Source organism: Pristis pectinata, chromosome 25, assembly GCF_009764475.1.
Source record: "Pristis pectinata isolate sPriPec2 chromosome 25, sPriPec2.1.pri, whole genome shotgun sequence".
Taxonomy (NCBI): Eukaryota; Metazoa; Chordata; class Chondrichthyes; order Rhinopristiformes; family Pristidae; genus Pristis; species Pristis pectinata.
In genome coordinates, this window is record NC_067429.1 from 25,382,137 (window position 1) to 25,396,588 (window position 14,452).

A 14,452-nucleotide genomic window follows, 5' to 3' on the forward strand; every position below is an offset into this window, starting at 1 on the left:
TCTTGGGGCTGGGATATGGAATCAGAGGAGGGTGGGGGTGAGTGGTGGGGTCCGCGGCAGGGGAAGAGCAGAAGGGAGGGGGGACGGGCGGGAGAGCGGGGAGAAACCCGGAATGTGGGGAGCCTGGAGCCGGGAGAGTTTCGTGGAAGCAGAAACGCGGCGGAACAGCTGCTTAAAAGAATGGATCCGGCGGAGGACGGGGAAGGATATTTTCACCACGTTGCTGCACTGCTCACTGTCACTGACCGCATGAACCTGGTCTCCGCCGTTGATGCACAGACCCCGCCGCTGGTGCTCGGGACATATCCATGTTCACAGTGAAACAAAACCCGGAATGGGTGCCGCCAATAATCCAGAACTAACTTTCACCGACAGAGCGGGAGTCTCCGGAAGGAGGATCAGAACCAACAAAGTCGCCACCAACCGGGTCTCTGCAGTGCCTGCCCCGCGGTGAGGAGTGGGGCTGTCGGTCGGGGCTGGGGGCTGTGGCGAGGGGACGGCTAATGAATGGATTCCAAAGAATTTCTCTCCCTGGAACAGGGCGGTGGCACCTTCGCGGCCGTTGTCACCACAACCTTCCCTCTGTACTAACCCAATGTAACTGCACTGTGTCATGAATTGACCTGTACGATCGGGATGCAAGACAAGTTTTTCACAGTACCTCGGTACAAGTGACAATAATAAACCAATACCAATACCAACGCTGATAGTCGATAATCCGCAGACACAAGGCAGCCCCTCGCTGTGCACCGCCTTCCTCCCCAAGTGGACGGAACACCCGCGGCTCTGAGCAGATTTTTGGTTTTCTCTTGGTTTCTGGTATTCATGTTCCCTCTCTGAACGAGGGAGGGTTGAATCTGATGCGAAGATGCTAAGGCAAGCTTACGCAAGCTGAGGTGTTGTTCTCCAGGTATACGTTGGACTACACTCCGGCAGTGGGGTGGAGCAGGTCGCGGTGAGGTCGAAATGAGAGCGTGGTTGAGAATTCCAGCGGTTTCAGATTCCAATTCCTGCAGTCTGATCTGCTGTCCACTCCCGTTTACACACACGCCCACTTTCGGAAATGACGAACCCTCCCCTTGTCCCGGGACACTTTCGATTCGGGTGAAGTTGCCGCGACGCCGCTTCCCACCGGCAAACGGAGCTGGAGACCTTCCCGGAGCAGCGGCCAGAAAGGAAAGGGATCAGGATCGGGGTCGCTTTCCGACCCGGAGCCGAAGCGGCTTCATTTCAAAGAGAAAACCAAAAATGTCTTCTATAAAGGACACAGCCACCAGAAACACCGTCTACTTAGAGAGCAGAGTGACGGGCAGGTGTATCCGCGGGGAGAGAGCCGCCACCAACCGGCTGGGACTCGGGCTCTCGCCATGGTCCACCCCGCGATGTGGCTTCACCGGACTTGTGGGAGTGCGAGGGGCGGATTGAACAGAATCTCTGTCTGTGGATCGGAAGATCAGCGCTGAAATTCGCAGTGTTACCGTAACCCTGATAAAAATGCAGCCCCCACCAATGCAAGGACACAGTCACGTCCCTACCACCACCCGTCCCCTGCCAAGACCGACCCTCCCTCCACAACACCTCGGACCCCCTTATCTGAAGCCGTGAAGTTCTGAGCCGGAGCGCCGGTTGTTCTCTCCCATCGCGGATTTCCCCGTCGCTGCTGCGGGACTCTCCCGCTTTCGGATTCCTTACTTCAGAACACAGATCGCGCTCTCCCGACGTCTCCTAAATGTCCCGCAGACCCATTTCACTTTTCGAATGTCACCTATTTTCCGACCGGATATTAAAGCCGGCAGCATGGCAGAGAGAGCTCACAGCACAACCCACAGACACAGGACTCGGCAGCACCACAGGACGCTCCCGGATCACAAGCTGCTGCATTTCCATATCAGAGTTCCAATCGGCGAACAAGAGCCGTTTTCGGAGCTGATTCTGGTCTCAGATCGGTGCTTTATTGAGTGTCGGTGAAGATGGCATCGGGCAGTGTTTGGAGAGTTTGGATTGTGTGGCTGTTGTTGTCCGTGACCCTGAGCCTGGGCTGTGAGAGGCTGCAGTTACTGCATGATCTCAGTACAAAGACTCTGGACAAACTGGATGAAATGGTGAGTTGATCCCGCAGCCAGAGACGGGTTCGGGACCCTCCCGGGCTGTTTGATTTCAATGGTCAGAAACGGCGCGATAGTTTGTCATTTCACCTCTGATCCCCGCGCTTTTATGCTGTTTTGGTTTGTGGATTTTCCATTAATAAAGTTTGCCTTCTCCTTCTCAGGGCGGTCCCTTTCCCTGGCGGTGTGTGAGAGAGAGAGTCTGGCTGAAAACCCAGCCCTTGAAACTGGTGAATCTTTTGGAAGGGTTGATGGTGAGTTATTTCATTCTGTTCCCAAACGTATTATTTAGAACCTTCACCGTCTGTTGATGTGACCTCATGTTGGCGCAACATAGATGTGAAAACGATTGTGGAATTCATTCCTCAGATCTCAGAGACCGAGAAAACGGCCTCCCACGAACATTGGCACATCTAACGGAGTTTTTACTGAGGTTATAACTGGCAGTCTAAAGGGTAGGCAGTAGATGGTGTTTAGCGTTTCAACAGTTCCTGGAAGAAGTGGTTGTTCCATAAAGTGGAGAATGATGAGATTGGATTAAAATATCAGCAAGGATTGAGGATTGGCTAAAACCATAGAAAGGAACAGTCTCCACTCATGTTACCAGGCTGTTTGTAATAAGGTGCCACGGTAATGTGAATGAAGGTACGGGGAGCCATTTACAATGTTTATTGATGAATTAGACGAAAATACAAAGTGTAATATATCCAAGTTGGTCGCTGCTAAGTGAAAGGAAGCTGCGCAGAAGACGCAAAGTGTCCGCAAAGGGATAAAGACAAGGTGAAGACAGGTGGGAGGTAGGTGGGAAAATAATGTGAGAAACTGTGAGCTTATACAATTATGGTGCTGGTCTGAGTGAACAAAATATCATTTAAGCAGTCAGAAAGCGGACAATGTCGAAGTACAGAGCGCTCTTGTTGTGCTGTCGCTCGAAACATGTGAAGGGTCCATCAAAGTACAGTAATATCGTGTCGATGGAAATGTGGGTGGTCTGATTAGTAAGTTTGCAGACAACAGAACTATTGGAGGAGTTGTGGATAGTGAGGAAGGTTGTCAAAGGATACAGCAGGATATAGATCAGCTGGAAATTTGGGCAGAGAAATGGCAGATGGAGTTTAATCCGGACAATTGTGAGGTGGTGCACTTTGGGGGGGGGGGGGGGGCTCAAATGCGAGAGGAAAATATGGCAGGACCTTTCGGGTCATTCATGTATACAGGGATCTTGGGTGCAAGCCCATAGCTCCCTGAAAGTGCCAATATAAAATACTAGAGGGCTTAAGTTTAAGGCGAGAAGTGGGAAGTTTAAAGGAGATTTGAAAGGTAAGTTTTTTACACAGTGATAGGTGCCCGGAACGCGCTGCCCGGGGAGGGGGTAGAAACAGATACAATAGCAACGTTTGGGAGACATTTAGACAGACACATGAGCAGACAGGGAATAGGGGGATGCGGACCATGTGCAAGTAGATAGGACTAGTTAGATTGGCATCCTGGTTAACGCAGACATGGCCAAAGAGCCTGTTACTGTGCTGTGCAAGTGAATCAGCCTTTGATTCAAGGAGATTTGAGTGCTAAAGTAAGGAAGCCCAGTTGTATTAGTTTAAGGCTGTTGGTGTGACAAAGCATGCAATATCCTGTGTTTGTTTTATTTTTCGTACCCAAGAAAGGCAGGGATTTCTTACTTTGTTGCATTGCAGCTTAGATCACCAGACCCTGAAGTCCACCGCGTACATATGATTCATCCGATCAGTTCTATTTTCTTGTCCAAATCCCCGTAACTTTTGTTTCCTTTAGAACTTGACAGAGTGGATGGGAAAGTATGATTCTACTTTTGAGAGAATCTGGAACTCGGGGATCACAGTTTTAAAAAAAGACAAGTGATCGCTGGATAAAGACAGAGGGGAGGCAGTTTTTTTTTGGCGGATGGTCGCAGGTCTTTTGAACATCCTTTCTCAAAGCTCGTTGGGATCAGAGTCTTAGAATAGATTTAAAGTAGAGATGGGTGTATTTTTGATCAGCCTTCATCTTCTTAAATGGCAGAGCAGTCTGGGTGGACCACGTGACCTACTCCCGCTTCCAATTCATTAATTTGTTTGTCCAAAACCACCGCAGAGATAAATCTAATAAATCTTCGCCACACTACCTCCAGGACAAGTCTGTGCTTACTTCAACGTGAAATCTCAAGGTGAAATTTCTTCAGTCAAGGGACCGAGAATCTTTGCAATTCTCTAACTCAGAAACTGCTGATGCTGAATCAATGGGTTTAGTCAAGGCTTAAGTAAGATGCCGGGGTATCGAGGGGTATGGACATTGAGTGGGAAATGACTCTGAGATGAAGGATCATCTATAGGCTGATTTCTACTATTCAGTCGGGGCGAGTGGGGTTCTTGGGCTTACTCATGTTCCTATTCCTTCTGTACTTTTCTCAATTACTTTGTCTTACTCCCACTAACACGTTTACTCTTTGTAATCAGATCAGATACTCTAACCCGATTCACTGAAATTTTATTACCCCTTCCAAGGATTTAATGTTCTCTAATATTCTGGGCACGTCTTATCTTTTTCTCTTTAACAATTTGGTCTGGCTCACCTCCTTGACCTAATATCATGAAAATTACATAGTGCCAGTTTAGTGACATAACCCTGGAATTTCTAGGCAGGGGTTCCGACTAGTGAAGAAGGGATAAACTGCATATCCTTTCCCGGATTATCCCTCTCCTCTGGGATGTGCATGTAATATTTTCAGTCTTCCCGCCTCCTGGAATTACTGTAGTATCCAAGGAAAACTAGGAGATGCATCCAGAACCCCACTTTCACTTTCCTTAATTTGCTCCTTAATCTCAACTGTATTCCAATCAGGTTAGGAGAATTTTCCACTTTGAATACTGCCAAACTTTTCGTTTTATCCCCGTTAATATCTGGAATGCCTTCCAGTGATGTGAGGTTTGCGTCTGCCGTCACTTCAGGGAGGCATGGATAAAGTATTTCTTTAATTCCTCAGCCATGTACTTTGCATCCAAAGGATAACTTTCGTTTTCCCCAGCACCTAGTCCCACATTTCTTGTGAATGTTATTATCCTACTAACATACCTATGAAAGTCATTTGAGTTTTCTTTTTTTATTATAAACTTCATATTCTTGTTGACTCTCAGCGGCTCTCGTTGTTCAGAGGGCATGTCTCCTGTTGTTTTGTTCACCGTGAATCTATGAGGCGGAACTATGTCCCTAATAATCCAGAGATATTACTTTGCTTTTGCCGCTTCCCGACATATGTCGATACTGCGCCCAAGTACCTGTCATAATCTTTTGAAGCTCGTTTACTGTTGACACGCAAATAAGCGTTCTCGGTCCCTTTGGGTCAGATCCCATTTCAAGTCTCTAAGACAAAACGTCTCCCAGTTCGTGTTTCTCCGGTTTCATTGCCTCTTGTTCCGTTTTCATAACTGCTGCAGAACCTAATTGCTGGCAAGACCGTTCTAATGTCACCCTGTGTCCTTTGTACAGACCCACGAGAAGATGCAGGTTGTCCACCAAACACTGCGGCAAACCCACGAGATGTACGGCATGGGTCTGGGTTCTGTCCCGTGGCCCCACAAAGAGGTGGAAAGTTTTAGGCTTCTCCTTGATGGGCAGCTCAGAGAGCTGGAAGAATGCGCCTCGAAATCAGTACCGGACGCTCGGCCAAAGAGAAAGATTGCAATTGACAAATATTTTAGAAAACTGCGAAGCTTTCTTAAACAGAAGGTGGGCTGGCCGCGGTTATACCCTGTTACTTACCTGCGGATATTGCATTTCGCCCATTTTCGGTCCATTCATTCGCTAATGTGCTCTCCTGAATACTTCCTTTTTCTAGAAATTTGCCGACTGTGCCTGGGAAATAATCCGTGCCGAGACAAGAGCCTACTTACAGCAGATTCTTCTCATCGTGGCAAAAAGTGGAAGGAACTGAATAATTTCACAGGCGTGGATAGCATGGGAAAAGAAACATGGTCCTTCATTTAAAAGAGCAGCAATATTTTATATGTACCGGCTTCAGCTGGAAGTTACTTGAATGGAGGTTATGTCTTGATATTCTTCCACATTTGCTGCCTATTTCAACGGGATTTCGTGCTGTTTCTATCATACTATGGCATTTTTTCGAAGAACCCGAATTTACAGGATATTGCACTTCACGTAACATTGTGATGTTGTGAGTTGTGTCCTGCGATAAATGATGGGTTCAAGCCATATTTCAAATGTTGGCCATATTGTCCTCTTAGCTTTGCAAGGCTGCGTATTCCAGTTCCTGATCTTCCCAGTGATGAGCATCAGGGACGCCAAACTTCATCCAGGATCCGAGAATCCTTCCGAGCTCTCCGGGATGGGTTTGCTGGCCAGTAAATCGAGATCTGCACTGACTTTCGCCACTCCACTTTCACCGTGGCCATTGTTTCAAATCCCCTCAAGCCCAATGCACACATCAATCTATTTATTTATTTAATCATCTATTTATCTATTTATTTATTAATTGAAATTATATCTATTTATTCATTTATTTGTGTATTTTTATTTCGAAAGTTGTGATTATTTCGTCTACTGAATTGTTATTGTTTTGTATAATGCGAAGTAAATTCATAAATTGTATTTGTAAGATAATATTTATTAAGGGATTTAGAACAGACGATGTTCTTTTATACACTGTAATACCTTACATTGAAGGAGGCCATTTTTCTGTAAATAAAATTTTTCAGAAAATCATATTTTTACTGAACTGATATTTATTTTTCCATTTATAATTGCCAGGTTTTTTTTATATTTACATCTCTAAATATTTTGGATTCCTCTGCCTGGAGTCTGTTACCTGCACTCCTGATCTCTGCTTTATAACGTTTTTTCCACAACCTTCAGTCATTTGCCATAAAACTGTCTCCAACGTGAATAGAAAAATTATGCTTTGTTCTCTGGATGAAAACCACGATGATGCTGGAGGAACTCAGCAGGCCAGGCAGCATCCGTGGAGAAAAGCAGGCGGTCAACGTTTCGGGTCAGGACCCTTCTTCAGGACTGAAGATAGGAAAAGGGGTAGCCCAGTATATAGGAGGGAAAAGCAGAGCAGTGATAGGTGGACAGAAGAGGAGAGGCGGGGTGGGCACAAGGCGGTGATAGGTAGATGCAGGTAAGAGATAGTGATAGGCAGGTGCGGGGGAGGGGATGGGTCAAAGGTAAGGAGGAAAAAAGGTAGAAAAAAGAAAGATAGACTCGGAAAAGGAAGAAAAGAAGGGGCACGGTGGGGGGTGGGGGGGTGGTGTTTGTGGGAATTACTTAAAAGTGGGAGAATTCAATGTTCATGCTATTAGGCTGCAAGGTTCCGAGATGGAAAATGAGGTGATATCTACCTATCACCACCCCGCCTCCCCCTTTTTGTCCACCTTTCACTGCTCTGTTTTATCCCTCTGTATATTGGGCTTCCCCGTTTCCTATCTTCGGTCCTGAAGAAGGGTCCTGACCCGAAACGTTGACCGCCTGCTTTTCTCCACGGATGCTGCCTGGCCTGCTGAGTTCCTCCAGCATCATCGTGTTTTGCATCTAGGTTCCAGCATCTGCAGTCCTTTGTTTCTCTTATACTTTGTTCTCACCTTCATTGGTCCTATTCCTTCTTTTGCTGAACACCACATGATCATGAGCTGCAGTAGTTTCGATGTGCATTTATATTTCCTTCCTCATTCCTCCCTTATTACTTATTTTACCTTGCTCTTATATTTTTGCTCCCGTGTTTCCATTTTACATTACCTGTACGTTCATTTCAATTTTTATTCTAGTTAATTCTAACGCCGGACACTCTTTAAGTATCGTTGCCTTTTATTATGATTCAAGTCTATTTTGTACATTTTAAGACGTTTTAAACGAATGGTTTACATGGAAATTTTGCATTTGGCATATGACAATAACCTTGCGCGTACACTGAAGAATGAACACCGCTATAATGATGAAACCAACAAAAATCCCATCCCACGCATCACCTGGACATTCACTTTCCTCACTATCGATATACACCCGCTGCAGTGCAAATCATTTGCATTTCATACATCGGAAGACATGGTTTCTTCAACGTCACTGCCCAAACTTCAGCCCTTGAACCAGGATGAACAAAGGCACCCGGGACATTGGAATTCAAATATTTCTCCAAGTCTCACGACAAGTTTCCCAACCTGAATAAAATTCTGGAAAATTGGGCACGGACCCTCAAATCTTGCCTTCCCACATCCCAGGTGTTGATAGAAAACTACCGCCCTGAGATGCTTTAATATCCCTCACTTAGGCTCCGTGTCCCTATTTCCTTCCATTCTCCAGAGTGAACAGTAAACTGAACGGGCAGGTGATGGGCAGATGTGCACAATGTGCAGGGAGATGGGATTAGTTTAAATCGGCTTCATGGTCGGCACAGACATCGTGGGCCGAAGGGCCGGTTCCTGTGCTGTACTGTTCTATGTTCTGCGTGGAACAGTCAAAGGGATAAATATCAGAGGGCTATCGCAGGAACATATGATATTGCAGAAACGTATATCACAGGGACAGATGAATGTGTTGATGAAGTCCGTGTTATTTATTGTTAACAACAGAAGCACGACGCCATCCAAAGCAAAGCAACTCAGATGGCATTGGGCAGTAAGTCTTGAAAATATTTTATATCCACATCTCCGCTGAAAAAGTGTTTTATTTTTATTTCGAAAAGCATTATCCATTGCATATATCTCAATAACAATATGTCAATAACGATTTTGAACTACCTTTACACATGTTCTAAGAAAAACACAATAAATATAAATAAATTAAGGTGAATTTATCTTCTGACCACTGACAGAACAAACACATGATGATCACTGTGGGTCAGCTTGAAGTCAAACAGAATGGATTCGATAAGTGGAGGAATAACTTCAGGAAAAAGAATGGAAATTAAACAGTTTACCTTTGAAAATGGGGAAAAAACTGCAATTCTCTACCTAAAAATATTCCTACAGAAGCAAACTGGGCAAAAATTGCAACATTTCATTTAGGTCAACTTGTAGAAAATGACACGTCACGCTGTTCATTTTAGAGTTGGAACCAAATAGTGTCAACAATAACAAGAGTCAATCTGCAGAAAGGCAACGAGAATGAGAAGCTGGCCACAGAGCACCTTATTCAGAAATGGAACTGTGCATTGCAGGAGCTGCCAGTCTTCAAAGAGGGAACAGAAACAGGATCATTCACCAAGTTCGCATTTCATCACAGGGTAATAATACAAAAATAATGATCAACAAATTAAATCTAACAATCAAATATGGAGAAAGATCCCGGCATTCTCTGTTCTCCATCATTCACCGGATGAAAATCGCATCAATATTACATCATAATACATCATAAAAACAGAAAATACTGAGAACGCTTCACAGTTCAGGCACCAGCTGAGGGCGAGGAATATTAGTTAAGGTTTCAAGTTGATGAGGATTCATAATGGCAGTTTTTTGACCCGAGATATCAACTCAGATTTCCTCTGCACACCTACTGAGTATATGACCATCTTCTGTTTTCATTGAAATTTCCAGCAATTGTTTTATTTTATTTTAAAATGCAATATTAGACTCTTAAGTTATCCTTTTAGATAAATAGAAGTTATTTTAAATAAATAGTCAACAATCTCAGTCTCTTATGAAGTTGTCTCTGGAAAATCTTCAGGAATCCCTGCTGATTTTTTGCCATGTTGAGAAGGAGCCGTTGTAAACGTGCCCTGGTCTCAGCATGGGTAATTTCACAGGCACAGTTGCTGAATCCCTGAAAGAAGGAAAGACAAAAAAAAATCAGATAATGAACAAGTATAAAGTGGCTGCGTTAATCTGTTGGTAATCACATGGTTACATATCAACTCAGGGGACCAGTATTTTGTCTAAGGAGTGCCTGGGAGTACCAAAACAAGAAGAACAACAATTTATCTTCCGTCAAAGCACTATTGCATGTGGCGTTTGCTGTTGAGCATCCAGGCCTGTGTTGTATCTTCATTTCAGGCTCAACCTTTCCTCATTCAACAGGAGAATATGATGATTAAAACCAAGAGATTAATTCCATTTATCATCCAGAAAATAGAAAATTAAGACAATTCAATACAAAATGTATTCACCTGCTTCGTGTGCTGTGTGACATTGCAGGGGAAGAGCCCACGCCAAGGAATATGAAGAAGAAACTTTATATTCAGCGATGAAGATCAGCATACACAAACATATTATTCATAAAATGTGTAATATTGAGAATAATTAATACAGAGCCACATCTTCACTGAAATGATTTTATTTAGAAAAATACTATCCATTGCATATCTATAAATAACCATATATTAAAATTGTTGAACGACATTTACACATGTTTTAATAAGATCACAATAAATATGAATAAATTAAGGTGAATTTATCTTCTGACCACTGGGTGAACAAGCTCATGATGATCACTATGGGTCAGGGATGAAGTCAAGCAGAATGGTTCTGCAAACCCACTCACTGTGAGGCCTCAGTGTAGGATGGGGCATTCCCAGTGCATACTTTCATTGCAACAATGACAATTGGAGGAAGAATTTTCAGGAAAATAAGGAATGGAAATTAAGCAGTTTTCCTTTGGAAAGGGGCAAAAACCTACAACTCTCAGATCAAAGTGTCAGCACTCGAACATTCTGAACGAAACATGAAAAATTTCATTCACATGAAAATGTGGAAAACGAGATATCAACCAGTTCATTTTAGAGAAGGAACTAAAATAGTGCCCAGCACAACAGAGACAAGCTGCAGAAAGGCAGTGAGATCGCTACGTTGACCAGAGAGCTCCTTACCCAGAATTGGAATTTTGCATTGCAGGAGCTGCCAGTCTTTAAAGAGGGAACAGAAACAGGATCATTCCCCAACTTCACATTTCATCACAGGATAAATAATACAAAAATAAATATCAATAAATTAAATCATCACTGAAATATGGAGAAAGATCCAGACATTATCTGTTCTACATCACTTGCCGAACGAAAATGGCATCAATATAACAATATAATAAATAGTAAAAATAAACAGAAAATACTGAAACCCTGCAGAGCTCAGGCAGCAGCTGAGGGGTGAACAACAGTTTATGTTTCAGGTTGATGAGCATTCATCACTTTAGATTTTTGACCCGAAGAATTAACTCAGTTTTCCTCTCCACTCGTGCTGAGTATTTCCACCATGTTGTGTTTCATTCAAATTTCCAGCAATTGCCTTATTTTCTTTTGGAATGTAATATTAGTCTTTGCAGATGTCCTTTCCCATGGATGAAAATTACTTTAAACCAATAGCATCAATCTTAATCCCTTATAAAATGGTCTCTGGATAATCTTCAGTGATCTCCACTGACTTTTGCCATAATGAGAGGGAGCTGTTGTAAATGTGCCCTGGTCTCAGCGTGAGTTATTTCCCAGGCACAGTCACTGAATCCCTGAAAGAGGGGGAAAGACAAATAATACATTAGATAATGAACATACATAAACTGGATGCAAGAATGTGATGGTGATCTCAGGGTTTCATCTCAACCAGCTCACCTTCTGTCTAAGAAACTCTGTCAGTTTCCGAAAGTATTTAAGAATTGTGGCATTCTTCCTTGGCCTGGACTCTGTGCTTGGTTTCCTGACACAGTCTTCCAGCTCTCTGAGCTGCCGACCCAGCAGAAGCCTGAAGTGTTCCACTGTGCCCTGGGCCCACGTTACTGAGCTCAGGTTCCTGCTGTAGATCCTGCGGATGTGGTGTAGTGTTTGATGGACAATCTGGATCCTGTCCTGGGCCTGTGCAAAACACACATGGTGACATTAGAAGGGGCCTTGTACCAATAAGGATTAGATATAGTACAGTCCACTGATAAGTCTCAGTGAACTAGGACAAGGTAAAACTGAACATCAGCTTCAAACCAACATCCCTCAAATTGGGGACTGCAAACTTCTGTGAATTGAACAAAGGCCAGAGCCATGTTACTACCAGTCTACAGTTAGAGTTTTAAACAGTGCATGAGGAACTTATCACAAGAAAGGGATCAGGTGAAGGACAGAATGTCAAGGTCCTTGACAGATTGCAGAAATGATTTGCAAGAATGGTTTCAATGTGGCGGGACTTTCAGTTACAAAGTGAGTCTCGAGAAATTTGGGCTGAACAACTCAAGGCAGATGGGGAGGGAGAGGTGTTCAAGATATGCGAAAGCTCATGTAGGGGAATCAAGAAGGTTAAGAGGAAATTGTTGTCTGAATGCGTTGTGTGAAAGGATTGAACAGGAACATATAAAGGTGACAGTTACAACAACTACCTGGTAAATATGCAGGAAATGGCACATTGGTGAAGTTCTCTGGGGAATGAGGAACAGTCGAAAGAAGATAAAGGGAGGAGGGGACGAGAAGTGGAGTCTTGCAAAAGGTTCACTACGTCAAGCTCGTGATGTGCAGTCCTCATTGCATATTTAAGTTAAGAATTGTGCATTGGCATCTTGCAAATTTCTGAACCTCAGTGGAGACGATTCCCAGCGTCAAAGAAGCAGATCCTTCAGCGCCCTCTGTCCATGCTGTCCATCGAACAGCAAGGTAAGCCAATCCCACTCACCAGGATTCCATCAGTGCACTTACTTCTATGTCTAAGCAATTCAACTGCTCAACGAGATACTTCTTAAATGTTGTGAGACTCTCTATCTCCACCTCCCTCTCAGGCAGTGCGTTCCAGATTCCAACTACAAACTGCGGGAAAATATCCTTTTCCTGATATCCCACCTAATCCTCTGACTTCGGATGTACCAGTTCTTGGTATCTGTGACTGATGCGGTCAATTCTTTCTGCCCAAGTATCTTAAAATTGCTCTGAACAGAAATAAAAAAAAATCTATGACCACTGGTTATATAGGAGAGGTTACATAGGTCATAGGGGGAGAGAGAGGGAATTAGCAGAAGGTAAGAGAGGGCGATATGTTTAGAGGGGGTAAAGTAGGGCCCTTGGGATCATGAAAGTGAGTGAGATACAGAGGGTGAGGGACCAGTGAGTGGGACAGAGGAACAGACGGAAGGAGTGAGATCACTGAGTGAGATATATTGAGCATGAACGGGTTCCTTCGAGTCATACTGATAGAGTCAGAATAAGAGCGTGACCTGGAGAGAAAGAATTGATGTTCTGCTATTGTCACATTCTCTGGTTAAAGTTCACACACCAGATCCTTAACATAACATAAATATCTCGAACGAATTAGATGAAAGCAAAATCCAGAGTTTACTCACATGAACCCCCGCGGAAAGTTTCACCAGGTCCAAGGGCTTGGTTTTCAACGACAGCCTCTCGGTCACACACTGTCGGGGGAGCCGGCCGCCCTGAGACAGAAGATGTCAATGTTACTGACAAGACCCAGAAAGAGAAATACCGGAGAACAGGCTCCGTGTAATCACTTGACCTTCAACAACAACCGGCCCGGGAGTGTCCCGGTCCCGTCTCTGGCTGCGGGATCAACTCACCATTTCATTCAGTTTGCCCAGAGTCTCTGTGTTGAGAATTTGCAGTAACTGCAGCCTCTCACAGCCCAGGCTCAGGGTCACGGACAACGACAGCCGCACAATCCAAACTCTCCAAACACTGCCCGATGCCATCTTTCACCCGACACTCAATAAAGCACCGATCTGAGACCAGAATCAGCTCCGAAAACGGCTCTTGTTCTCCCACTGAAACTCTGGATATGGAAATGCAGCGGCTTGTGATCCGGGAGCGGCCGCCGGTGCTGCCGAGTCCTGTGTCTGTGGGTTGTGCTGTGAGCTCTCTCTGCCATGCTGCCGGCTTTAATATGTTCAGATCGGAAAATAGGTGACATTCGAAAAGTGAAATGGGTCTGCGGGACATTTGGGAGACCACGGGAGAGAGCGATCTGCGTTCTAAAGTAAGGAATCCGAAAGCGGGAGAGTCCCGCAGAAGCGATGGGAAAATCCACGATGGGAGAGAACAACCGGAGCTCCGGCTCAGAACTTCACGGCTTCAGATTAGGGGGTCCGAGGTGTCGTGGAGGGAGGGTCGGTCTCAGCAGGGGACGGGGTGGTGGTGGGGATGTGACTGTGTTCCTGCATTGGTGGGGGCTACATTTTATCAGGGTGACGGTAACACTGCGCCTTTCAGCGCTGATCTTCCGATCCACAGACAGAGATTCTGTTCAATCCGCCCCTCGCACTCCCACAAGTCCTGTGAAGCCACACCGCGGGGTGGACGGTGCGGAGAGCCCGGGTCCCAGCAGCTTGGTGGCGGCTCTCTCTGCGCGGATACACCTGCCCGTCACTCTGCTCTCTAAGTAGACAGTGCTTCTGGTGGCTGTGTCCTTTAC

At 44.8% G+C, this 14,452-nt stretch overlaps 2 protein-coding genes across 2 annotated transcripts; one reads left to right on the forward strand and one right to left on the reverse strand.

Moving 5' to 3' along the window:
- Positions 1–1,970: 1,970 nt before the first annotated feature.
- On the forward strand, positions 1,971–6,051 carry LOC127582840 (interferon alpha-21-like). Its single transcript, XM_052038405.1, has 3 exons — positions 1,971–2,102; positions 5,607–5,846; positions 5,956–6,051. Exons 1-3 carry the CDS (start codon positions 1,971–1,973, stop codon positions 6,049–6,051), a joined length of 468 nt encoding a protein of 155 aa, XP_051894365.1.
- A 3,683-nt stretch (positions 6,052–9,734) lies between these two features.
- Positions 9,735–13,733, reverse strand: LOC127582841 (interferon alpha-21-like). The gene is made up of 5 exons (XM_052038406.1): positions 13,602–13,733; positions 13,371–13,460; positions 11,668–11,907; positions 11,484–11,564; positions 9,735–9,893 (listed from the first exon to the last, which is right to left on the reverse strand). The coding sequence occupies exons 1-5, from the start codon at positions 13,731–13,733 to the stop codon at positions 9,735–9,737; spliced, it is 702 nt and encodes a 233-aa protein (XP_051894366.1).
- Positions 13,734–14,452: the final 719 nt, after the last annotated feature.

Excerpts from the sequence above, each read along its gene's own strand:
- LOC127582840 (XM_052038405.1), top strand. The coding sequence starts at position 1,971 with ATGGCATCGGGCAGTGTTTGGAGAGTTTGGATTGTGTGGCTGTTGTTG. Across the intron at positions 2,103-5,606 it reads TGGACAAACTGGATGAAATG|ACCCACGAGAAGATGCAGGT; the intron begins GTGAGTTGATCC and ends TCCTTTGTACAG. Across the intron at positions 5,847-5,955 it reads GAAGCTTTCTTAAACAGAAG|AAATTTGCCGACTGTGCCTG; the intron begins GTGGGCTGGCCG and ends TCCTTTTTCTAG.
- LOC127582841 (XM_052038406.1), bottom strand. The coding sequence starts at position 13,733 with ATGGCATCGGGCAGTGTTTGGAGAGTTTGGATTGTGCGGCTGTCGTTG. Across the intron at positions 13,461-13,601 it reads TGGGCAAACTGAATGAAATG|GGCGGCCGGCTCCCCCGACA; the intron begins GTGAGTTGATCC and ends CTTCTGTCTCAG. Across the intron at positions 9,894-11,483 it reads TCCCTCTCATTATGGCAAAA|GGATTCAGCAACTGTGCCTG; the intron begins GTCAGTGGAGAT and ends TCCTTCTTTCAG.